Genomic DNA, 23,973 nt, shown 5'->3' with positions numbered 1-23,973 from the left:
ACCCCAGGCCTGCTCCGTCCTTGGCCGTGGCTGAGTGGACTAAGACCGTACCTGTGGTCCACGCCTAGTTCATCCCGGTGCTTGCTTGTGAAGGACAGGGTGCCCCGCCCCCATAATTTGCACAGAGAAACACCGGTGATTAGCGGTGGGTCTGGAGCAGAAGGAGAGGATGGCGTCAGGGCGAAGGCACCACTCCGGCAGGTAGATTTGTTCGCATGTCACCTGGAGAGTGAATGCGGGCACCTGTGGGCCAGCAGAGGACCTCAGCTGGGTGAGAGGGAGAATGTGGCTCACACCGGAGGATTGAGGGTCATGATCCTTAGGCTTCTGACAGAGAGAGATGGAGGGAAGGGAGGAAAGGGGGGAGAGAGAGAGAGATGGAAAGAAAGCTTCCTTGATTTCCAGTGGGCTTGCAGTTCCTACCAGGCCCAGAGTGCTGTGTTCCTATACAGTTTCCCTGTGTCAGTGCTAAACTGTCTGTCTTCTAGCTGGGCCACGTTGAGTGTGATTCTGTTGCTCACTCCTGAAAGACTGCACACCCAATGCCGTTTGGGGCTGTTGCATCTTGGGGACCATTTCCTTGTCTTCCCACCTTCTCCCCAAAGGGATTGGGTGTCCATCCTTAAGCAGTTAGCCACACGCCATGCCAAAAAGCACCTGAACGCTAAAAGCCAGCACACCTGGATACTACTACTCCTGGCTCTGCCATTTGCAAGCTGGGTGGTCCCCGCGCAAACTGTTCGAGGTCTCTGAGCCTCGATTCCTTCTTCTGTAAAATGGGGATAAATAATGTTTGCTTCACAGAGTTGGGTTTTATGAACGTTTTTTTAAAATGGGGAAACATTTTCATTATTTTTCTTGTGTGATATCCAAGCTCTTTATTAGAGCCTTGAAGGATGTGAGAAGACTTGTTCTTGACCTTCAAGGACAGGGTTGGGAAGTTAGGGCCTGTGAGGAGTCAAATCTGGCTCATCGCACATCCCTGTAAATAAAGCCTATTGGAAGGCAGCTTTATTTATGTACCGTCCCTGGCTACGTTTGGGCTACAGGAGCACAGTTGAGTGGTGTCAGCAGGGACCATGTGACCCAGGAAGCCTTAAATATTTAGTGTGTGGACCTTTATAGGAAATGTTTTCAACCCTTATTCAAGGATCTCAGAGTCTCGATGGGAATAAAATATCCTCCCAATATTCATGGTGCATATTATTGCTGACTTCAGCTTTTAAATTATATTGATCTTTAATATGTATTTTGGCTTTTCACTTACTTGCCTCATCTCTTTTATGCCATCCTGGGCTCTCCTTCATCGTCTTTGCAAACTGTTTTTAGCTAGCTAGCTATTTTTTTGGCCTCGGAGTCTGGAACCACATGACTATCGGTTGAACCCACTTCCTCACACGCCAGGAATGGCACGTGGGCCGTGACATTTCTCAGAGGGCTGCCCACCTCTAACCGGGGGGCTCTGGCTCCCCTGGTTTCATCCCCATGATCTGGCCTCTTTGCCAAGAAGCTCGGAGCCACGAGCTGATTCTCTCGGCAAGTAGAGTGAGCAGTGAACCTGCGTGAGCCACTTGTGATGTTTTATGCAAAGATATTTTCTGTTACCAAAATATCAACCTACAGCTGATACCGTAGGTGTTTGTAATACATCAAAACCAGAGAACTGTCTTTGGGAATAAGAACTGAAGCATTAAGAAAGACAAAACAGAACACCTCCAAGGCTCTACAAGAGCCATGGTTTGGTGCTAGTGTCATGGATACTGGAGACAGACCTGTGGCCCAGGCCCAGGCTCTTTCCCTTTGCAGCTGAATGCCCTTGGGCCAGCCGCTCCCCTTGTTTTCGCTTCAGTGTACTGTCTTCTCAGTGGGAGAGAATGCCTTCTCCAGGGAGCTGTTGGGGGGATTAACTGAGGCAATACGTATAGGAAATGAGTCATCGTCCTGCATATAATTCTTGGGGGGTGGGGGGCATGGTCTTGGGTAGTTAGAGACAACTCTGGCAAGTCCCTCAGGAGTTAGGTACCAGTTACACTAGAACTCCCGGGATCAGAGTGTCAGTTTGCTGAGGCCTGTCGTCCTGCCCATCAGGCGGCCCCTCACCGGGACCCCCCCTTGTTCACCTGCTCTCCCACCCTGGCCTCTGTGTTGTGTGTGTGTGTGTGTGTGTGTGTGTTTCCCAGGTTCCCAAGTATGCCAGCCTCGTGCTTACCTTAGGCTTTCCTCCTGCCCTCCTGTTTTGGATCTTCTACCTCTCTCCTTTTTGCCTGGTTGATTTTTTCTCCTTTTTCAAGTCTTGGATCAGATCTCGCTTTCTCAGGCACGCCCTCTCTGAACAACCAGCCCGAGCTGGGTTCCACTCTCGGGTGAACTTGTTCAAGGAAACAGAAGTCCTTCGCGGTGCTGCCGGATGCTGGCAAATATGCTTAGAGTGGAACTAAAACCCATCCAGGCCGAGGACATGGTGCTATGTGAAATAAGCCAGAAAAAGACCCATTTGTATGACTCCGCTTCCATGAGGTTCCTAGAGCGGTGAAAACCATAGACACAGAAAGTAGAAGGCGGGCTGCCTGGGGCTGGAGGGGAGGGAGGTGGGAGGGCAAGTTCGTGCTGGGCAGGTGCAGAGTTTCAGTTTTGCACCAGGAAAAGAAATCTGGAGATGGACATGGTGATCACCGCACAACAGTATGAATGGACCTAATGCTTCTAAACTTTGCACTTAAAGACAGTTCAGATGACCCTGGCTGCTGTGACTCAGTTCACTGGGTGTCGTACTGCGAAGTGAAAGGTCCCTGGTTCGATTCCCAGTCAGGGCACATGCCTGGGTGGCAGGTGTGGTCCCCGGTTGTGGTGTATGTGAGAGGCAAACGATTGATGTTTTTCTCTCACATCGATGGTTCTCTCTCTCTCTCTCTCTCTTTCTCCCTTCCCTTCCCATGTCTCTAAAAATATACATATAAAAATATTTTTTAAAAAATAGTTAAGGTGGTCATTTTTATGTTATGTTTATTTTAACACAAAAACAATTTTTCGCAAGAGCGGATCCAAGCGGATCACTTGGAAGGCTACAGCAGTCACGGGAAGAGACCAGGGCAGGGGCCAGCGGGAGTGTGGAGTGCGGCCTTGTGGGTGGGGGTGGGGAGAATCCTACCCACTGAAGAGGCGATGGGGGAGGGGGGTGGGAGGAGCAGGGCCTGCTGGGGGGCTGGCGGTGGAGCGGTCTGGAGGTGAGGGAGAGTGCATGGTATTGACAGTGGTTCCCTGGTCTCAGGCCCTTTATCCATAGAACACTTAGAACTAAATGATTAATTGGCAGGGGTCGATTGTCCTCCGGATGAACTGTAAACAGCACCCAAGAAGAGACCGTGTCTGCCAAGTCTCTGGGACACTGTGTTCTTCCGCCAAGTGTCCCAGCACCTCCCATACTGGCTTCCTCCGCATTGGAGGCACCCCGTAGGTGCTGGGGAAATGCTGATGGTGTGTGGTCTGCCCAGTGTGCCTTTCTGCCGGCTGACGCGATGCTGAGGCTTCTTTCCAGGGTCGAGGTTTCAGGGATCAATAACTAATACCGCTGTCTTCCACTTCTGAGATGAGAACTGATTGAGAGACGCAGGACCAGGCAGAGAGAGGTGAAACTATTACTTTTTTTGTTAAAACTGTTTAATGAATGTGTCTCAACCAGGTAGACTCATTTCCTGCCCCAAATTAGACAGCCTTCGTTCAGCACAGCAACGCTCATTAGGTCCCCTCCCCGGGGACGTGTGGCCCAGGCTGGCCACCGGCTGACAGCTGGCGGAAGAACGGGGCCGCGGGGCCAGGCTGAGCATGCGCAGATCTTACCAGTCGCGTCTAGTTGCTGCTCTTTCCCTGGGAAGGCGTGAGTGGCGGGGGTGGTGGGAGAGGCGGTTTGTTGGCTCTGCTAGGTGGAGTTCCCTGGTCGGGGACCCGAGAGTAGCGAGGTGGACAGGCTGATCAACATAAGATAGCTTTTCCTGCTGCAATGTTCACAGCCGGAAGGTTTTTCTCCGCAGATCTTTGGACTGGCCCCTGGTGCCCTGACAGTTTCTGTCCTGCCCATACAAGTGAGCCTGCAGCTAGTCAAGTCTGCTGGCCCCTCGGCTGCGTGCTGGTTCTAGGGAGCCTTTACAACCACTCTCTTCCTCCTCCTCCTCTCTAAGACCACGATGCTTGCCTCGGACCCCACCGCCTTCTAACTTGGGGAGCTGCTGGAGAAGCTGGGTGAGGGAGCCCATTTAGCTCTAGACCGATAAAAGCTTTTTTTCCTAAGCCGGGTGAAAGTTTTCCTCAAACATCACATTTTAAAGAAAAACACTTTCATATATAAAATGTTCTTAGAGCTCAGTTTTCAGTATTCTTTATTTTATTGTTAACTGTATCACACACAGAGACAATAGCCGGCATTCTTAAAGATCTCCAACGACACTTCAGAGAAATGACAAAGATTGTTTCAGCGCGCCGGACGTACCAGATACTCTTGAAGCTAAACAATTCAGATTTCACACGTAGCTGTCTCTTTGTGTCTAAAGTTGTTTTAGGGATTAGAGGCATGAAGGAACATAAGCTTTGGCAACAATATAGAGTGAGGTGGGGTGCGTGAACAGCCTACTGTGTGAGGGGTCGAGGGAGGACCTCAGTTCACTGTGGGTGGACTAATTTTAGAATATGAAACACATATATGCATGCGAGATCCTGATGACTTTTGTTTGCAGGCTTTACAATGAGCTTTTACCTTGGTTCCGCAAGTCAGGGGATACAGTGAGCCATTCTGCAGAGAACTCAGCCAGGCTTTCGTCAGCCCTGGTCTGGCTTCAGTCCTCCTTCCTCAGTGTGGGCCCAGCGTGTGGTACCCACGTGACAGATTGTGAAATGCAGCCATTCTGAGGGTCCAGTAAAGCCCCAGTGGTATTGCATTTTCTGCAGCAGGGAAGTTTAAAACTCTTGTGTGGCTCCCACTGGCCTCCGAATGAAGGCCAAGTTCTTTAGTGTGCTCCGAGACCCTCTGCGATCTGCCCCGCCTGTCTTTCCACGTCGTCTTTCACTGGCCCTCACCTTGCCCTCGGTGCCTCAGTCACGTGAAAATATCTTACATCCTTTGTGAGCATGTGGCCCTCCGGTCTCTAAACCACAGATTTCCCCGTTTCCCCATTTCTTGTGGCTCTCAATGTCTCAATAATTTTTTTCGCCACACGTTAGTAGCTGCTTGAAAAAACAAAACACATAAAGTGAAGGAAATTTTATTTTCCTCTTAAATTACCACAATTACTTATTTATGGGATGTATTTACCTGTTGGGTACTTGACAACTTCTCAAACCTTGGAATCAACCTGGACACCATTGCATACTGGTTTTCATGCAGTTACTGCTTTTTATCATAGCAAATTCTGAAAACGCAGCTTTGCAAAATATGTGTGTGTGTATATGGACTGTAGTACTATCTGATGCTGGAACTGTGAACTACCTGGATTAGGTAGCTCAGGCAGTGCCTTGCAGATACTGAGAATCGCTCTGCTTCTCTGGAAATCTGAAAACATCCTGTGGTGCCTGGTGGATTTCTTGGGGCACTGTGACCCGCAGTTCGGGAACCACCGTTCTAAGCCTTTGCGTCTGCTGTTTTCTTTGCTTGAACGTGTCTCCTCTCAATCGTGCTTCCTGCTGCTCATTCTCCAACTCTCTTTATGGACGTGATGACTCCCTGAACCTTCAAGGCTAAGCTTAGGAGGCACATCTGCATGCTTCCTGAGCCCACTGCCCTTAATCCTTCCACTTCATCTTTTTGCACTGTAATTTTATCTTATCTTTCTCCCAACCGGGCTTTAAGCTGCTCCATGGAAAAGGAATGTCATATTGCAGATGCTTTATAAATGTGGAAATGAATGAATAACTAACTTATTGGAGCTTGTTCAGAATGTGCTTGTCAACGAGAGGAAATCAAAATAACAATTCCAAACAGAGCAGACGGGTTGACAAGTGCAGGGCCCTTTTCATTTGTATGAAGATGTTTTTTTTGTAAGAGTGACCTTAGGGACATGCCTTGTCTCTTGTTTTCCCGTGACCTCATCTGCCCCCTGGCTGCCTGCTTCAGACCTCCCCGGGTATAAGCACATGGCCTCATAAATTACAATACAAATCACAGTGGAGGTCATTTCGGTCCTTTTGCATATATTCATGTTGTGAGACCTTGCTCCGTGCGCACATTTCTTTGGTTCAGAAATTGTAGCGATGACTTGCTTCCAGTGTGCTTGTTCTTCCTCTAGAGGGCGATCTGTTCGGCTGCCTGACGGCTTGAACTCCCGGCCCACTGTAGTATTATAGAAAACACAGTTGTGCTGCAGCCGTTCAATGCAGAGGTGATGGGGGCTTGGGGGCTGGGCACGGCTTTTATCAGAGGGAGCAGGACCTGGTTTTAATGCCAGAACCGGAGGGAAGGGTCTCTCCAGGCCGCAGGCAGCAGATGGTGGTCGTGCAGGTGCCTGCACACTGGTCCTAGATATTCCCGATGTCCGTTCCTGGAACCACGGTAACACCCCGGAGCTTTCTCATGTGGTGAATGTGAGGGAAGAAGGGCCGGCCTCTCCTGCCCCAGGATCAATCACGTGGGCGGCTCTTCAGAGCTCCGTGGACGTTGTATTTCTTCAGTTTTGCCTTATCCTCGTGATAGGAAGATGATAATGCTATATAATCTGCCACAGGTGTCTCTTTTTACTACCAAATTAAATAACACGGTGCGTGAGCATTTACTAATAACAACAGTCATACTAATCCCAATGAAGTCCCGAGTCACTTCTCCTAAGAACATCATGCCCCCCGCCTGGAAGATTCCCTGCCTTATGTAGGCCTTTCCCGTTGGATTTTTAAAAATGCATTTCCAAACTAGCCCTGTAAGTCAGAATAGCGTTCCCTGTTAATTGAGGCTCAGTGGTGTGAAATCACTTGCCCAAGGTCAGCACAGCTGGTCCCCCTTCTGTCTCCTCTTCGGTGCTGGCTCCGTTGCTGCCCGGGGAGACCGGCCTCACTTCCACTGCGGCTGTGCGGGGGCCGGAAGACTTCGGAAACGCAGCCTGAGGCTTCAGCACGGGAGGTCTGCTGCAGTGTTTCCTGTGCAAGGACGAGGTCCGCGGAGGGGCCTGCGTAGACGCCCCAGGTCTCCTCTCTGGCGCCCCTTTGTTATTTCCGGGGAAGATCCATGTCCGGGCACCCTTGCGCATCCGTGAATGCTTGCACCGCTTGCAAGGTTATAGAAGCGATAAGCAGCGAAATGGGCACTGGAACCAATTTCAGGGAATGTGAACTCGTGAGAGGGTGTTCTGGTGTCTTCGCCCCGCTCCCTGTGTGCCTGGAGACGGCAGGGAGGTGGCTGTGGGCCTCTGGAGCTCATTGTCTCATGTGGATGACAACAGCCCCTTCCCTGCCGACGCAACTCACATGAAAGATCTACGGACTAGTGATGCACAGATGCTCTGACTTGATCCTCTACGTAAAGGAGGATCATTTTTATCAGAATGAAATGACCTCATGGTGGGGGGTGGGGGGGCTTATTTTAAAGCCAACTTCCATGGTGTATGGGAGAAATGGCCTGACCAATATAAGAAGATAAATAATAAGAATTTTTGCCAAGTCCTTATCTCACACCTAGTACAGGATGCTAAACACCTCCTGGGCATGATCTCACTTGCTTTTCCCAGCAGTACCACAAGGTAAGTGCTGCATGGAAGATGCTTAACTCACCTGCACCTAAGGACACACCCATCAACCAAGCATCCCTCCATGCCTCTGTCCAAGGGCTGCTCAGTGCCCACTGCATGTGGAGCCCCCTGCTGGCCTGCTTTTCTGACCTGTTTGGTCGTGTGGGGGCCACCAGTTGAACTGTGTGCTTAGCAGGAGTCACTTTAGTGTAATGTTACTGAAAGTGTTATGGTCTATCTTCATCATATAATTGAATAATGGAATTACTTAAAGCAGTGAAATATGAGTACAGGAAGAAGAACTTGTATTTAAAGTATATATTTTGGAGCAATGGCCTAAAGGCCAATTGCTGTTAAAAAACAAACAGCTGTCAAGTTAAATGTAAGAAAGACAACTGAAAAATGGGTAAAAGATAAAAACTACGAAAGGGATTCCGATTAGTTCACAAATATCTTCTAAGTTTTGCCTAGATTTGAAAGACACCAAAGCTAAAAGTATTTGGCAATTGCTTTGTGGTTTAAGCAAAAAAGGCATTATAGCTTTCATAGTGGGCGCATTGTTACAGAAATGGCCTTAGCCGATTGTCAGATGAACGCACGTCTGTCGAATATACATCAAGATAAGACCTTCCAAACGAAGCCCACCCTGATGGCTCTGTAAGAGGGTCCCCGCGGAATTTTTCCTCCCATCTTAGAGACGAGGGCTCTGAAGCCCCAGAGGACCCAGACGTCAGCAAGAATGAAGAGACGCAGGGATAATTATTTACACTGTTTTTCACCCTGTTGTCCGCTTCCATCTTTAGGAGGTCACGGGCCTGGTTTTAGACAGCCTATAATGTAGACAGGCCGGGGAGCTTCCTCCCTGCAGTCAGGTCGTAGTGTCTAGGAACGACACTGGTATTTTGAAGTCCCTGAATTCTTCAGCCAGGAAAAAGGGGAGTGTCCTCACTATATACTCCTGGGAGTGGTGGCCTTTCTCTGTATGGCATCTTCTCCCGTGAGAGGCGAGACATGCTAAGCAACAACTTTCTTCCTCCCAAGCCAAAATCAATGGCATAGCAGAGATAAGCCATCGGACACTTGGAATGTGGCACTGTTTGCATTTTCTCCTGGCTGCTTCAGGACTGCAGCGTCTTCATCCGACAGGTGCAGAGATTTGAAGTGTCGAGAATAAGTGGGGAGCACGGAAGCCTTCCTTTCGGAGAGACTAATAACCATCCCGTCGCCCGGGAAAACAACCCGGGTGTGCGTGCGTGTGCCTGGGTGCGCCCACTGGTTCATCACGTTCCTTACAGACGGGTATTGTGGTGGAATGCATCCTCCTCAGATCTGGAGAGAGGTGTCGTCTTCTCTGAGCTCTGGATTTTGACAAATGGTGTGCTATGGGATGTGGGCGTATTGCTGCTAAATGCCTGGCTTGATTAGTGTGGAGCTGCTCTCGCAGCGCAGGCTGGAGCCCCACCCAAACCTCCCGGAGCCGCCACGCAGTCAGGAAGCGCCTTCTCCCTCCCATTGTAGCTGTACAGGGAAGCGGGCTTTACATATGCAAATGTGAGCCCAAGTGTTGCTTAATAATTATCAGCTGGAGATTCTGTTGACAGCAGCTGAAGTGACTCATCAGGAGAGAGCCCGAGTTAACCACCTCCACCCACCGTTGGCTTCCGACCAACCTCTGAATACTGTGGTGATTGCAGACAAGGGTCTGTGATTCCCCGCATTTTTCTCTTCTCCACTTCCGTGGGACCGCAGTCTGGCAGCTGAGTCTTCCCGACCCTTGTTTAGAACCACGGGCGCATCTTCCCCTGCCGTCACCCCCTTTCTGTGTTGTGGGCTACAGAAGGAAGGGTACATCCCCCTGTGTTTGCTGTGGTGGGATTGCTTACAGCCCCATGGGCTGCCTGCAGTAAGTAGCTCACCTGCTTAGGCAACTGACAGCATCCTTTTCAAGGACACGAGAGGACTCCAAGGCAGGATACCCCGGATGTCCGGATGAAGCTACCAGGATGCTCCTCCTTCCTGCTTCTCCTTTTCTTTCTTCCCTGTGCACCCTTGCCCTCCGGGGGGCCTGGCGGTGCTTTTGGGCTGCTGGGGTGGTGTCATCTGTTCTAGCTGTGACTGGCAGAGACCAGTGGGCATTCAGAAATGGTATTTAGATTCTCTTAGTATGCGTCTGTCTGCAGGAAGCTCCTTACTTTCTGAGTTCTTGTCGAAACTGCCCTGCTTATCTTTCTTGTCAGTGTGTCCCTTGCTCGTCACGTGGAAATGCAACTTTTATTTTCGGGAAAGAGCTACTTAGAGGCAGAAGACAGAGAAAACAGTTTTTTGGGGAGGAGGGACTCCTCCTTTTACTTTTTTTTTTTTTTTTTTGCAGTGCATCTTGGCAAGTTCCTTAGGGTCAACGAGTGACTATTTTTTCTTTTTTTAAATGAGGATGACAAAAGCCACCTCCAACGCTTGGGACTTAAATAAGATAATGTGAGACTCAACCAGAGTGGATGGTTAGTAAGGGAGCTATAATTATGATCCTTATTTTGATCCGGTTCTATCAATGCACTATTCCTGTAATTGCTTGTACGTATTTTATTTTTTTTAAACAGACCCTGTTGGGGTTTTTTTTTTTTTTAAGATTTTATTTATTTATTTATTTATTTATTTTTTAGAGAGGGAAGGGAGGGAGAAAGAGAGAGACATCAATGTATGGTTGCTGGGGGTCATGGCCTGCAACCCAGGCATGTACCCAGACTGGGAATCAAATCTGCGATGCCTGGTTCGCAGCCCGAGCTCAGTCCACTGAGCTACGTCAGCCAGGGTGCTTGTATTTACTGATTCAGTCTTTCAAGGCACTTATTGAGGGCCTACTATGTGTTGGTTCTAGGCCTGGAGATATAGTGGTGGATGAGACAGAGCCACAAAAGACCCTAAGCCAATATTGAACTTGTATCCTGGGTGTGGATGCATAGGCAGACAGGAAGGTGCGTGGGTGTGTGTGTGTGTGGCGGGAGGCAGTGCTGTGACGTGTGCCATGGAGAAGGACAACCGGGGAAAAGTGAGAGAAACCCTGGGCTGGGTGGGGAGGCGGTCAAGGTCGGGTTGTTCAGGCTGGGTTACAGCTTCTTCCCTGAGGAGCAGTGTTTAAGCAGAGTCCCTGGTTAAGAGGGTGGAAGCCAGCAGCAAGTGCAGAGGCCCTGAGGTGGGGGAGTTCTTGGCACATGCGAGAACCATCTGCAGGGCCAGTGTGGCAGGCGGGGCAGGACCGGAGGATCACGTTAAGGTCGGAAAGATAACTGAGGACAGGGTTCTGTGGGACGGTGGTGCTGACCACTGTAAGGCATCCGGGGTTCGTTTCAAGTTTGATGGGGAGCCCTGTGACAGAGGGTTTGTGCAGACTAGCGATGGGATCTGAGGACCATTGTTAAATGTCATCTGGCTGCCAAGTGGCAAGTAGACTGTCTGAAGCAGAGTGTGTCCGGTAAGGTGGCCACTGAATGGGTCCAGGCGAGAAATGGCAGAACTGGGGGCTGCAGCGGTGTTGGAAAGAATTGGTGGGGAAAATTTTGAAGGTGGAGCCAGCAGTCAGACACATGCTCGTGCAGCATCTGTGAGCATCAGAGAGGAAATTCAACAGTGAGCCCTATGGTTTTCGGCCTGTGTTAGGGTGACGTTCTTTGCTGAAAGAGGGACCAGAAGGTTTTGGAGGTAGGAATTGAGGGCTGTCCTTTGGATGTGGGGACAGCAAGTGGCTCCTGAGTCCTCTCTTTCCATACTGCAGCGGGCACATGAAAATGTCCTGTGTTTACTGGTAAGACACAAGGGGAGCGAAGGTGATTCAACATGGACCCTGCCTTCACCGGCATAGTGTCTGCCCTGAACTGGTGTTGGGGGATGGGCAGGCAGAGTGGGAACCAGGATGCATCATCAACAGCCCCGGAACGGAGGAAGAGCCACTACCTTAAATCCATGTTGTAGGCGGTGGCAGGAAATCCCGTGACAGTGAGAGGAATGGAGTGGCCAGCTGAACCTGAGCGGAAGAGGGGAGGGGTCCTGGAAGGGGATTTTCCAGGGAGGTGTTAAACAGCCGAAGGTAATTCACCAGGTGGCCATGCCTGCAAAGGAAATAGCACAGATACTTAATGCTGATCCCAGTGACCAGTCCTGCCACCCAGGAACTCAGCGCAGGGCCTGCCGCGTGTCAGGGCTTTGGAAAGAGTGGTCGGTGAAGATCACTGGTTCTCCGGGGTACAGTTCAGGGTCAGAAGGTGGAGTCGTGACGTGCAGGAGATTTCAGCAGCAATTCCAGGAAGTCCAGCGAGGCCTGGACTCGGGTTTTTTTGTACACAAAGCAGCTTCTGCATCCCCACCCTACCCTGGCCTCTGGGGCCAGTCCCATGAGGTGGGCTAGTCTCAGGCCGGCCTCTGTCCTGAAGGGGGACTCTTCTCTTCGGGGCCAGGAACTGGGATCTTGTACCGGAGGCCCCAGTGTCGACCATCTCTTGCATCCTCTGTGTCTCTCTGTGCTCCCTACACCCCAGCACATGCTTCCTGTCCGCTCGCCCAGAGAAGTCCTGGCTTTGCCTCAGTGGCGTCAAACGTTAAAGGTCCTTGGTTTTATTCTTCTTGCTTTTATGTTACCGTTGGAAGCACCTTATAAAAGATTGCCATCATCCCAGGAGTGGGCCTTGGGAGAAAATAACCATCTGTCAACAGTCGAGACAGTAGGTTTTGCTTAATAGGCATTAGCACAATATTTTACCCAAACATCTGTCTCGCTCTTGGTAATGTCTTATCTTTGCCAAGTGCCCAACCTGAGAAAGCCTTCTGTGTGTCAGGCCGAGCTCCCGATGAAATCTTCTCCTCCTCCCTCCCTCCCAAGTCTCTCCCGACGAAACTTCATTCTTCATTTCCAGTTTCTCCCTGCGGCATAGTTTGGCTTTGTCAGGAAAGAGTGAAAAGAGGAATGATGAGGGTTTTTTTTTTACCCTTTATTTCAGTATGGATACTGGTGGGAATTGGACTGTAATTTTAAGTTGGTTAGACCGACAAAGGAGGGTTGGAGACGTCGTGAAGAAAGGACAAGAAGATGGAGGACAGGAGAGTGGTCGTGTATGGGCAAGGGGATGCTCAGGCAGGCTTCTGGGCGTTTTCTCTGGTTTTTCATTTACACTCGAGCTGAGGGCGGCAGCCCTGGTGTCGGCGCCTTGGCAGTTTTGCAGGAAAGGGATGCTACCCAAGGGATCGACCACAGTGACAAAAACACTCACGTCCTCTTCTTTGTGAAACGTGTTAGAATGTTCCTTGCAGCATCTCCTCACATACAAGGAGAGACACTGCTTTCTCGGGCTCGACCGGCGGAGACCAGCGCTAGAGCAAGACGTGACTGAAGCTGATGAGCTAAGCGGGGGCAGGAGGTGATCGGAGACGACTGGAGGGGGAATTGACTGTGCTCGCCCACCCTGGTCGGTTCTCCAGATGTGGAGGGACTGTCTCCTCACGTTTTCTGGGACGCGCTGTACTGTCACGCACCAGTGGTCGTTAGGAAGCAGCCTGGTGACCTAAGAGAAGAACCTGGCCGTGCTGTCAAGCCGTTCAGTTGTATAGAAGACAGAGCGCCGTGCCCATGATCCTCTGCCTTGTTTGGTGGCGATCTGAACGCCATGATCCAAGCCTTTCTGTCCATGCTCACACTCCTCGGATAGCTAACAGCAGCAGGGTTGGCCAGCTCTGGAAGCAGGAAGACTCAGTTTCTTGTGCTGTGAGACCAGCAGTTCAAAGACCAGCTGTCTCGAACTTTCAGAACTTAGAATATTTGGACCCCCAAAAAAGCATATCTGAAGCTTTGAAATCACCGAATCTCAAGTTTCAAAGGGCAGCACACTGACATCATGGCTCATTAGGGTGCGTGTCAGTACTTATAGCCCAAATCCAGCTACGGATACAGCACATGGTGCTAAAAATGTGTCTTCATTTTCTTGACTTAATGACACTCTGTAAGACAAGGGTCTGGAAAAGAATGTCACGGAGGAAAACAGATCGCATGTGGCCTACGATGAGGAAACAATCTCGGCTTCTTTCCCAGGCCCTGCGGCTGCAAATCCTTTTTTTTTTTTTCAGAGCCCGGGAGGAGCTCTCTTCTCACTGTTGTTCGGTCGGCCAGAGAGCACCAAGGCCTTTGCCGGGATGCAGGTTGGCTCTGGATGCCAAAGACAAAGATAAAACTCCCAGAAAATCCCTTTGGGGAGTTTGGGCAGGAAACGTTCCCCGTTTACCCCCTCACAAACGAGCGCCCATTATGTGCCATTATTGCCACTTCCTCCCCACAGCCAAGCTGGGGCCACAGTCTGAAATGTAGGGAGGTGGCCTGCCGGGCCCATGTCTTACTTGGACTTGGAAACTGCTCAGGAGTGGTGGTGACACATCAGCTTGTCACGGGGACATCCCGTAACCAACATTTATATAAAAAAATTGTTCAATGTGAGACTTTTAAGATCGAACTGAGTTTTCTAAAATGATTTTGGCTGTGCTGTGTGTTTGGCACTTTCAAAATGCATCCAAAGGAGCATGGTACTGTCGTGCCTTTTGTGTTTGAAAATTATTTTAAGGTTCTTACTCGATGAACACAGCCTACCGTGGAAATGTGAGGAATCGGAGAAATCACGGGATCGAGGGGACGGACCAGTCACGAGAAAGGAGCCTGGAACCAGGGAGGCGGGAGGGCCTGGCAGCTGCAGGTGTGGGCCCTGCTCTGCAGAGAGCCCTCATCCTGGGAGGGGGAGGGGGATTAAGAGGGTCAAAACAGCGCCCTCAACTGGTAGGAGCTGGAATCCAGGACAGCCTGGCTTACCAGTAGGAGCTAGAATGTAGGAAGACCTAGTTATGCCAGGAGCTTCCTGGAAGAGGAAGCTGACCCCCGCCCCCCATCTGAACGGTACTGGGACTGGACTTCAGCGTGGCGGTGCTGCATTGAAGCCTTTCCTGAAATTCGCCTTAAGGGGCCACCAGGTGTGCTTACAAAGGGGGTTATGATGTCTGCCTCGGCCAGAGGCTCACGGGGAATGCCTGAGCCAATCACTGTTTCCCAACCTCGACTCCACGTGGGAATCTCTGAGGGTGGATGCTTCCAAAAATGCTGATAACTAGACCCCCAGCCCCTGGGATTCCGAGCTAGTTAATCTGGGATGGGGCCTGTGCCCATCAGTATTTTTTAAAAGCTTCCCCAGGGAGTATAATGGTGACAAGGGTTGAGAAGGGCTGGGCTGAGCAGCCGGGGATGAAGCAGTAGCGACAACAAATTAGACTGGACTTGTCTGGACTGGGCTGGGTAGGAGACATTCTGGTTTGAGGCAAAAAGAACAATTGAGCTGAGGCCAATGAACCCAGGTTCAAGGTTCTTCCTCGGTCATTTGGTGCTGGGATGGCACTGACCAAGTTAAATCATGTGTCTCTTTCTCTCGTTTTATTTTTCAAATAGGGTTGGTGAAAACACTCACTTCATTAAAGTGTTGTATACACTATAATGAGATGATAGCCAGCCTCCAGGTACTCCATAGGCACTAACCAAGTGTTTGTTGAATTTGGTAGATGACCTTGAAGTAGATGGAGTTGCTTCCGTACGTTGTCAAACTGCAAAGTGTGGTGGGAACAGGATTGTCATGGAGAACGTTATTCCCGACACCTAAGATTAAGGCTGGGAGGAACAGGGTGAGGTCCGAGGAAGGGAGAGGAAGCAAGGAGACGGATCTGCAAACCAGCTTGGGCCCACAGGCCGAGTCTGACCCAGCCCTCGCTTTTACAAGTGAAGTTTCATTGGAACACAGCGTGTCCATGCGTCATGTATTTCTGTGGCTGCTTTTGCACTATGACGGCAGGGTCAAGTGCTAGCATCAGCGACCACATGGCCTGCAGCATAAACCACGTTTACTCTCCGGTGCTTCCAGAAAATGTTGGATGACCCCTGTTTTAGGATAAGATGAAGAGGCTTGGTTTGGGGTAGAATGTCTGAAATAGAATGAGAGAAGCAAGCACTTCCAACACCAGGAAGGAAGCCCTGCCAGGCCCTGGTGACAGATTGTACGTGGGGGGACTTTGCCATGTAAAGGTTAAAGAATGCAGTGTCTTTATCACGGGGAGAACGAGGCAGGGGACAGCCCTCCCGAAATCTGGGCGTGAGTGCAGGATCTCGGTGTCTTTGACCAGAGAGATCTGTCTAGGCTCTGTCACCACTGGAAGAGGCTGGTCTGAGCCCCCTACGTGGGTGGCCCCAGGGCTGGGACGCCCGCCCAGCTGCCAGCCTGCCTCTGTTTTGGGGGCCTGCAGTTCTATCTCTTTGCAAAGGGTAGGCACCATGCAGCCTGAGCACCCGCACTCAGAGACATTCAGTGCGCGCAGATTGACCCAGATCATCGCTTAGGCTGCTTTGGGTGGCACGCCCCTAATCTCTGTCGCCACACTGCAAGGAGGTTGATTTTCAATTTGCCTTTTTTGTTCTGAATCTTAGACATTTTTGATTCTTAATTCTGTGCATTCAAGTGGATTCAGAGATTCAAATCGGATGATAAATATGTTTGTTGAGGAGTTTTGGAGGGAGGCGGAAGGTGTTGTAAACTAACGTTTTTGAATGATGTCTCGTTTAACATTTTAAACTCAAAGCGGGCTGGGCCACAGATCAACACACCCAGGCGCTATGTGACAGAGACGCACCACGCGGACAGACGACGTGCACCTACAAAAATGGAAACCTGGAGGAGAGAGCACTAGAGAAGCAAAGGCACAGGTGGCTCCGAAATTAGGGATTCTCTTTGCTGTTGTCTCAGTGTGTCCTGCTCCAGACCGGGAGGGGTGGGGGTGGGAGGTGGACAGAGGAAGTGTGGGTGTCCACTCTGAATGGGCTTGATGCACGCTGTTGCAGTCACCAGTGTCCCCCAGGTTCCAGGGGGTGACACTGAATCACAGAGAAGTGAAGTGCTTTGCCTAAGTTTATTATTAGTAAGCGGCAAGACCATAATTTGGAGTCCGCTGTTTCTTGTTCCGGTCTCATGTTCTCAAGACACGATTTGTTTTGTTCGCTTCTCTTGGTTATCGGTCCCGCATCCCCTAGCATTTAATATTATAATGAGTCATTTTAGCTGAAGACTTGGTAGGCCTATTTTTTCATGCTTTGTTTTTTTTTAGTTCTAGATGCCAGTCTTTCCCTTCGTTCCTTATTCAGCAGATGCTTTAATAAGCATGCCAGGCCCTGGGAATAAAGAAACCGGATATGGGGCAGCGGCACTCAAAATACGTTCTACAGGTTGTTGTCTGCCCTCTGTTAGTGTTCCCCAGAGAAACAGACCAATAGGGTGTGTGTGGGGGGGGTGTGTACATAAAGAGATTTATTATAAATAATTGACTCATTTGATTATGGAGGCAGTCACGTTCCAGCATCTGCAGGGTGAGTCGGCAGGCTGGAGACCCAGAGGAGCCAGTGGTGTGGTTCTAGCCTGAAGGCCAGCGAGCGCCAGACCCCAGAAGAGCCAGTGTTTCAGTTCAAGTCCAAAAGCAAGAAACACACACACACACACACACACACATGTCCCAGCTCGAAGGCTGTGAGGCAGGCGTTGTAATTGTGTCTTACACAGGGCAGGGTCAGCCTTAGTGTTCTACTCAGGCCCTCAGCTGATTGGATGAGGTCCCCACCTGCACTGGGGAGGGCAGCCTGCTTTACTCGGTCTAGTGATTCAATTGTCAATCTCATCCCAAAACACCCAGCATCCTGTCTGACCACATATCTGGTCACCCCATGGCTCAGGCAAGTTAATACATAAACCATCACAGTTGCCAAACCGTTACTGGTCTGCGACATGATGAGTGTGGAAGCTGAAAGTGTGCACGTAGGCACTTCCGCGGCACTTGGGTGTGCATCAAGCACATGATCAGTAGACTTGTCTTGATGAGCAGGGTATAGACAAATTCGTTGCATTCAGGTAATACATTTTACACGGGGCAGGCTATGTATTAGGACCAAATTTTTATCCAGGATGGCTTGGGGCTAAAAACTCTTCCTTCATTACTGATCCAGAAATACCTCTGTAGGTGCAGTTGTTTTCATAGGCCCAGAATCCCACGTGATGGGCCTTATAGTGACAGTTTGTACACAGAGCAGGGGGGTGTCCTGGGAGAGCCCGTAAGACATCACAGAGAAGTACAAAACACATCTAAGGTGGCCAGCCTTTCACTGCCCTAACCCCCTCACCTCCTAGCCCTGGAGGGTTAGGAGAAGCTGCAACAAAAAAGTCAGGAGCCAACGAGATGAGTAATCCAGGAACAGCAGCAAGGGTCAGGATGAATAAATGCAGAATGAGCCACAAATATGGCAGAGGAGTGGGGCCCCACTTACCTGTCCACGCAGCATTGCATCGATTGGCTGCGCTAGAGATGCAGGGCCCATCTGCCGTGAGCATGGAGGATGAGAGCCGAGAGGAGCCTGGAGCCCGTCTCCACCGCACTCCCTTTCCGAAGCAGCAGCTGGCTGAGGAAGAGAAAGGGGTCAGCTCAAGCCGATGCCCCTTAAAACAGACACACATCAGAAATTATAATTCTGCCCTTTGCTGAGCAGTGAGTACATGCCAGGCACTGGGTGTAGCGTGAGTGCTGACTTTTCCAACGTGGTTTCCCCTGTTTGGGGCCTGGCACTTACTATTTTGTGTGTCTTCACTGGTGGCGGAGTTGTAAAGTGCAGAAAACACCTGGAAGTCTTTGAGAGCAAAGTTCGCTTATGGACATTTGGGGTGTCAGGAGGGTAGAAATCAGCACAGGATGTTGAGAGCACTTCCCCTCCAATATCCCCAGAATCGTAGTGGCTTAGGGTTTGCCTCATTATCCTGTATTGATAAGCACATAATCAAAGAATTAAAATTGACTTTTCATAAACAAGTAGAATGTGGGGCTCTCTGGAGAGGAGTGTGGGAGGTGATGCAGCCCCCGTGGGAAACCCGCCTGATCGTCTGCATTTTCCTGGGTGCACTTTGACCTACCTAAAGCTGAAGGCAAGAAGGTTCAGAGATGCCACGTGTCAAAGTAAGCCACGGTGCGTCGGCTCCTTGCTCCCATGTGCTATTCAGAATAACACTGTGTTGTTCAGAAAACATACAGCCTTTAACATTATCAACTCATCTTGCCTGTAATCAGCGACCTCACTGGGAAGGAGTTGGAGGAACTGCTTTATACTGAGGGATTCCCAGCTACAGTGCTCGGTGCTGGGGTATCTTACTTAAGTGCTTTGGGTATCTTACTTAAGCCTTCCCTCATCCTCGTAAGGTTAGCATTTCTGCTCCCATGTCACAGAAGGGAATGCTGAAACTCGGAACACTAAAGTAACCCCTCCAAAGAGCACCCTTAGAGTTCCTGTTCATTGTTAGTTTTGTGGACTTCCGGAGTTTCTCGGATTTCTGCCCAGGTGTTCCGAAAGACCCCCCCGTGTCCCAGAGCGCCTGGACCTCTAGCTCTCCTTGATTCGAGTCATGCTGCACCGCAATGGGGACATGGCATAAGTTTTGAGAATCTCAGTTTCCTCACCTGTAATGGGGACACCGGTTGCCACCTGCTTGTGCTGTGATAACCTGGCATTCTCCGCGTGAACTGCCCAGCACGGTGCAGACGTACCACAGGCGCTGGACACGGTGGGATTCTGCCCACCGCCAGGCTCGACGCTCATCTTCCGCACCCCGGCTGGCCGCGCGGATGTCAGCTGAGAAAACGCAGTTGCTGTTAGCTGCCTGTCCTTTTTCATTCCGCGTGGAACTGATTTGATTTGACCAAACAGGGAGACCGGTTTCCTAAGCTCTGGGTCAGAGCTTGTAATTAATTGTCCAGCTCGGTGACGATGCAACCCTCATCGACCTGTGATCTCATGTCCCCTCACACTCAACCTTGGCCTTTGCTTTGTAGTCCTGGGCAGTGTAATTCAGCACGTTGGTATCTGCTGCATTGGTGGGAGAGGACGAGAGCTCAGGAGTTTAACCCCAAGGTGATTAGGAGGGAAGAAGGGAGCTGTGTTTGTGACGGCCCAGGGATACATCAAAGGCCCTGGGCCGAGGGATGCGGTCCGTGGTGCAGGTGAACCCCGTGGGGTGGGATTTACCACGTTCTTTGATCCTCAAGTTTTGTCACTCACACCGACTCTCTGGGACAGTTTGAAAGCTCAGTGGGGTCTGGGCAGGAAGTAGAAAAACTTGAAGTATGAAAAAAGAGGAGTGTGTTTGGCAGGTGGCCGAGAGAGGGTAATTTGCTAGAGATGCAATTTTTGCTCTGTCGTCTGGGGCAGCCATGGTGGAGCTGGATGCTGGGGTTTCTGGGGTGTGGGGACAGAGGAGTGACACCTTTCAGTGCATTTGGCGTCCCTGGGGCTCCTCAGTGGTACGCATGCACTAAGCGCCTGCTGTATACAACATGGTGTGCTTAAGTATCTTGGGGAGATGGGGTTTCACATCAATCATTTTTTAAAATTTGTAGCTCTCTGTATAGCCTATTATAAAACTGCATTTCAGTGGAAGGTGTACAGTCTCAGGCCTGAGAAATACCTGGGTCTGCATTCAGACATCAGCGGACTCCGTTGTGTGGCTTCGAAAGACCTACTTGTCTTCTCTCTATGATTGTCCAATGCAGTGGTGCTGGCCCTCAGCTTGACCGTGACTGCTTTCCCGGGAAAACTTGGAGACTGATCACGTTACCACTTTCTTCTTCCTCATTGCTCGTTGCCTCTCATTATTTTACTGTTGGCATGGCCTCCACCCTTCCAGCATTTACTGGGTATTGTGCTAATGGAACCACAAAGAGGAGAAAGACCAGCCTGTGTCCTCACTGAACTCCTCACCTTCATAGGAAACATTTGATAAAATAATTAATGACCGATACATGTGTATGTTTATTTGTAGTGCTTATGTACAGAATACTTTCTGGGGGATATGCTGAAGGGTACTTTATCTGCCATTTGAAGGCTTTTATGGGAGGTGATGCTTCTGAAACAGGGTTTTGAAGGATGAATAGGAGTTTGCGTAGGAAGAAAGAAATAAACTTAATCATTATTCATATTTCCCCCACTCTCTTCCTTTTCTGCCCACTTTCATGTCCTCCTCCTCCCTTTGCTTTCCCTTTCTCTTCTTTCCCCACCTCTGCCTCCTTCCTCACGCTCATAATGCTTTATTGAAAACAAGAGTGTGTACCTAGTGACATGCCAAGTAGGGGAAAGACGACAGTGCATTTAATTAGGAAAAATTATATTATGATTGTCTTCTCTGAACAGCATGTTAGTTTTTATCACCGCCATAAGTCATTCTGTTCTCGACTTCGTTCCCAGTTCAGTCTGGATGCGTTTATTTGTAACCCATTTTCCATCTGTTTTCCCTTGTAAATGGGATTGTGAAGGGAACTTGGCTGTGCCGTAATGGCTGTCGGGGGTACGTGCAGGGGCTGGGGTGTGTTTCACTCCGGGTTAACTCTTCCCCGGTCTTTCTGTGCCCGCAGATGGAAAGCCCGTGTCTCTGTCTCCACTGGAGTCCCAGCCGCACAGCCCCCGGTACTCAGCCTCGGGCCAGCGGGAGCGCGAGAGCCTGGAGGTGCGCGTGCGCGAGGTGGAGGAGGAGAACCGTGCGCTGCGCAGGCAGCTCAGCCTGGCCCAGGGCCGGGCCCCAGCCCATCGCCGTGGCAACCACTCCAAGACCTACTCCATGGAGGAGGGTACCGGGGACAGCGAGAACCTTCGCGCTGGCATCGTGGCGGGCAACAGTTCCGAGTGTGGGCAGCAGCCGGTGGTGGAGAAGTGTGAGGTAAGGAGCACCTGAGGCCATCCGAGGGCCCAACTGTCCCCACCTCTTGCAAATGTTGCTCTAGAAGCACTGCCAGGTGCCTGCAGGGGGCTGACATTCTTGACCCAGACCTGGGTGTGAATCTGGCGTGGTCACTAACTTTGCTGTTGGGCCTGACAAATCGTTAGCCTCCGAGCCTCGGTTTTTCCATCTGAAAAATGGGGATGAGAAAGCCTATACTATGGGATACTGAAAGGTGCAAGCTGATGGAACTCCCCTCTCCTTTCTTTGCAGTTTATTTGGACCTGCTCAAGGTTTACACACCTAGTTGTCATCCTGAGAACCCTTGTTACTTACTTAGACTACAGTGTGAGTGGTGCACCTGGGGTTGCAGCCCTGTTGGGCAGCTCTCTTGGGTCTCGTTCGTACTTTATAAACAGCTTCTGCAATTCAGAAGACTTGTTGCTTATCTAAGACAGTGGTTTGAGCTTTTATAGCTCGATATCATTTTCCCTCTTTTAGAGTATGCTTTATTTCTTAGTAACTCTTTGGACATTTGTAAAACTTACCAACCCTTCTTCCTGCCACCTCTCAACTCACCCCATTCACGTAGCCATGATTATGTATGTATTGAATACACACACACTCGTCTCGTCCCATCTCCTCTCCCTCTCCTCTTCCCTTCTCCTTCCCTTCCCTTCCTCTTCTCGTCCCTCATTTCCTGCTTCTTTATTTCCCTTGGACAGGACTTAGAAGCACCCTGTTAAGGGCAAGACCCTTTGAGACACACAGAAGCCTGAGCTTTTCCCCCAGCTCTGGTGATTCTGCTGTGAGTACTTGAACAAGTTGCCCAAACTCTCTGAACTTCAGATGTCTCATCAAGAAGTTTGAAAAAAATAATACCTCCTTCATGGAATACTCATGAGAGTTAAACGGGATGTCCATATAGAGGTACACATCATGTGCTTTCCGTTATGGGCAATTTTTAAATGATTTCTAGGTAGATGCAGGTATTGTGTGCTGTTCCTTTATTTCATTCCCTGGCCACATTCTCAGAATGCTAGACTTCAGACTTCCTGAAGAGAAAGCTTTGCAACCTGTGATCTGTTCATGTGAATGGGGTGATTTCTAACAATGGCGACGCTGCACGGCCTGTCACAAGGGAGTGTAGGGTTCACTGAGTGACGTAGACCCGTTCCATGGAAGGCCAGTGGCAAGCGCAGAGATGCAGGACCGGCACAGTCAGGGAAAGCCCGTGGGGGCGGTAGGGCTTCTCTTGCCCGGAGTGTAGCGTGGTGGAGATCCGGGCAGAGGCAGGTGGAAGGTATCCAGTGAGGAATGTACACTTGAGTAGGAAAAATAGGAAACAAAGCACTATCACAGCAGAAAGAATTCAGGACGTGGCCAGCTGGTCAGTCAGACAAGCACTGAATACCTGGGCAGGAAGTGGTTTCACTGCATTGTCATTCATTCATTCATTCATTCATTCATTCAATGAGTACTTACTGAACCTCTGTTATGTATCTCACAGTGTTCTCTGTGGTGGGAAATAGCAATGGATGAAAAGGAGACAAACGTCCTTTCTTCTAGTTCTTGTAGTCTTAGGTGGGAGGTGGAGAAAGAGATGATTAACAAACAGAGAAATGCAAAAGTCTGTGGTAGTCAGTGCTGCATGTTTATTCCGTCCTGACTGTACGCCAGGCCCAGTCTCCTTTAGTCTCCCATAATCATTGATGGTGTATTATTGGACATGTCTATTTGACATCTTTGAAAATGGGGACTTGTCCTGGCTGGCGTGGCTCAGTGGACTGCGTGCCAGCCTGTGAACCAAAGCATTGCTGGTTCAATTCCCCATCAGGGCACGTGCGTGGGTTATGAGGTCCCCAGTTTTGGGGGCTTGTGAGAGGCAGCCAATGGATGTTTCTCTCCCAATCTTTCTCCCTCCCTTCCCCTTGCTCTAAAAATAAATAAAATCTTTAAAAAAGAAAACGGGGACTCAGCAGTATTCACACGTTCCCTTGGTGTCTAGACTGGCTTGGGGAGGGCCGTAATCAGGGAAACTTCTGTGTGTGCCTGGGTGAAAGCTGGTTTGATTTCCGGCAGGTCCTCTGCTCTGAGGGTGATGGCCATGGTGTCATTTTGGAGGAGGTGGTGGAATTCTGCTAATTAGACGGGAAGGCTCTGAGGGAGAGCTTTTCCCCTTGAGTACATTTACATTATTATGACCTAGCCCTACTTTTAAAGAGCTGAAGAAAAACCAAAAATATGAAAAATAGAAAAGGAAAATGAAAAGAAGGGGGAGAAATGTAACGGAGGGAGAAAAGCGGGGGGGTTCTCTTCCTGTCTGGACAGCGGCTTCCTTCCCCTGTGCAGCTTGTTGAGGGGCACACATTCTACTTTTAAAGGGGGCTGCTTCTCTGAGTGCCCCGCAGGCTAGTGTGGGCAAAAGACTGGTGGCCTTTGAAGTTGGGAGACGGGTCTACATGCCGGCACAT

At 50.1% G+C, this 23,973-nt stretch overlaps 1 protein-coding gene across 2 annotated transcripts in view; it reads left to right on the top strand.

The window, feature by feature from the left end:
- Positions 1–23,973, top strand: part of LARGE1 (LARGE xylosyl- and glucuronyltransferase 1) — a 461,643-nt gene that overhangs the window by 190,493 nt on the left and 247,177 nt on the right. The window contains exons 1-2 of one of the 2 annotated variants that reach the window (XM_036019534.1): positions 14,659–14,696; positions 21,198–21,499. In XM_036019534.1, the coding sequence (XP_035875427.1) occupies positions 21,401–21,499 (99 nt within the window). In that variant the 5' untranslated portion in view covers positions 14,659–14,696; positions 21,198–21,400. Of the gene's footprint in view, positions 1–14,658; positions 14,697–21,197; positions 21,500–23,973 lie in introns of those variants that run through there. The other variant, XM_028532714.2, reaches the window with a different exon arrangement.

This window comes from Phyllostomus discolor, chromosome 2 (genome assembly GCF_004126475.2).
Source record: "Phyllostomus discolor isolate MPI-MPIP mPhyDis1 chromosome 2, mPhyDis1.pri.v3, whole genome shotgun sequence".
In the NCBI taxonomy this organism is placed as follows: domain Eukaryota; kingdom Metazoa; phylum Chordata; class Mammalia; order Chiroptera; family Phyllostomidae; genus Phyllostomus; species Phyllostomus discolor.
Note: the sequence above shows the minus strand (reverse complement) of the source record. Positions and strands in the feature narration are given on the sequence as shown.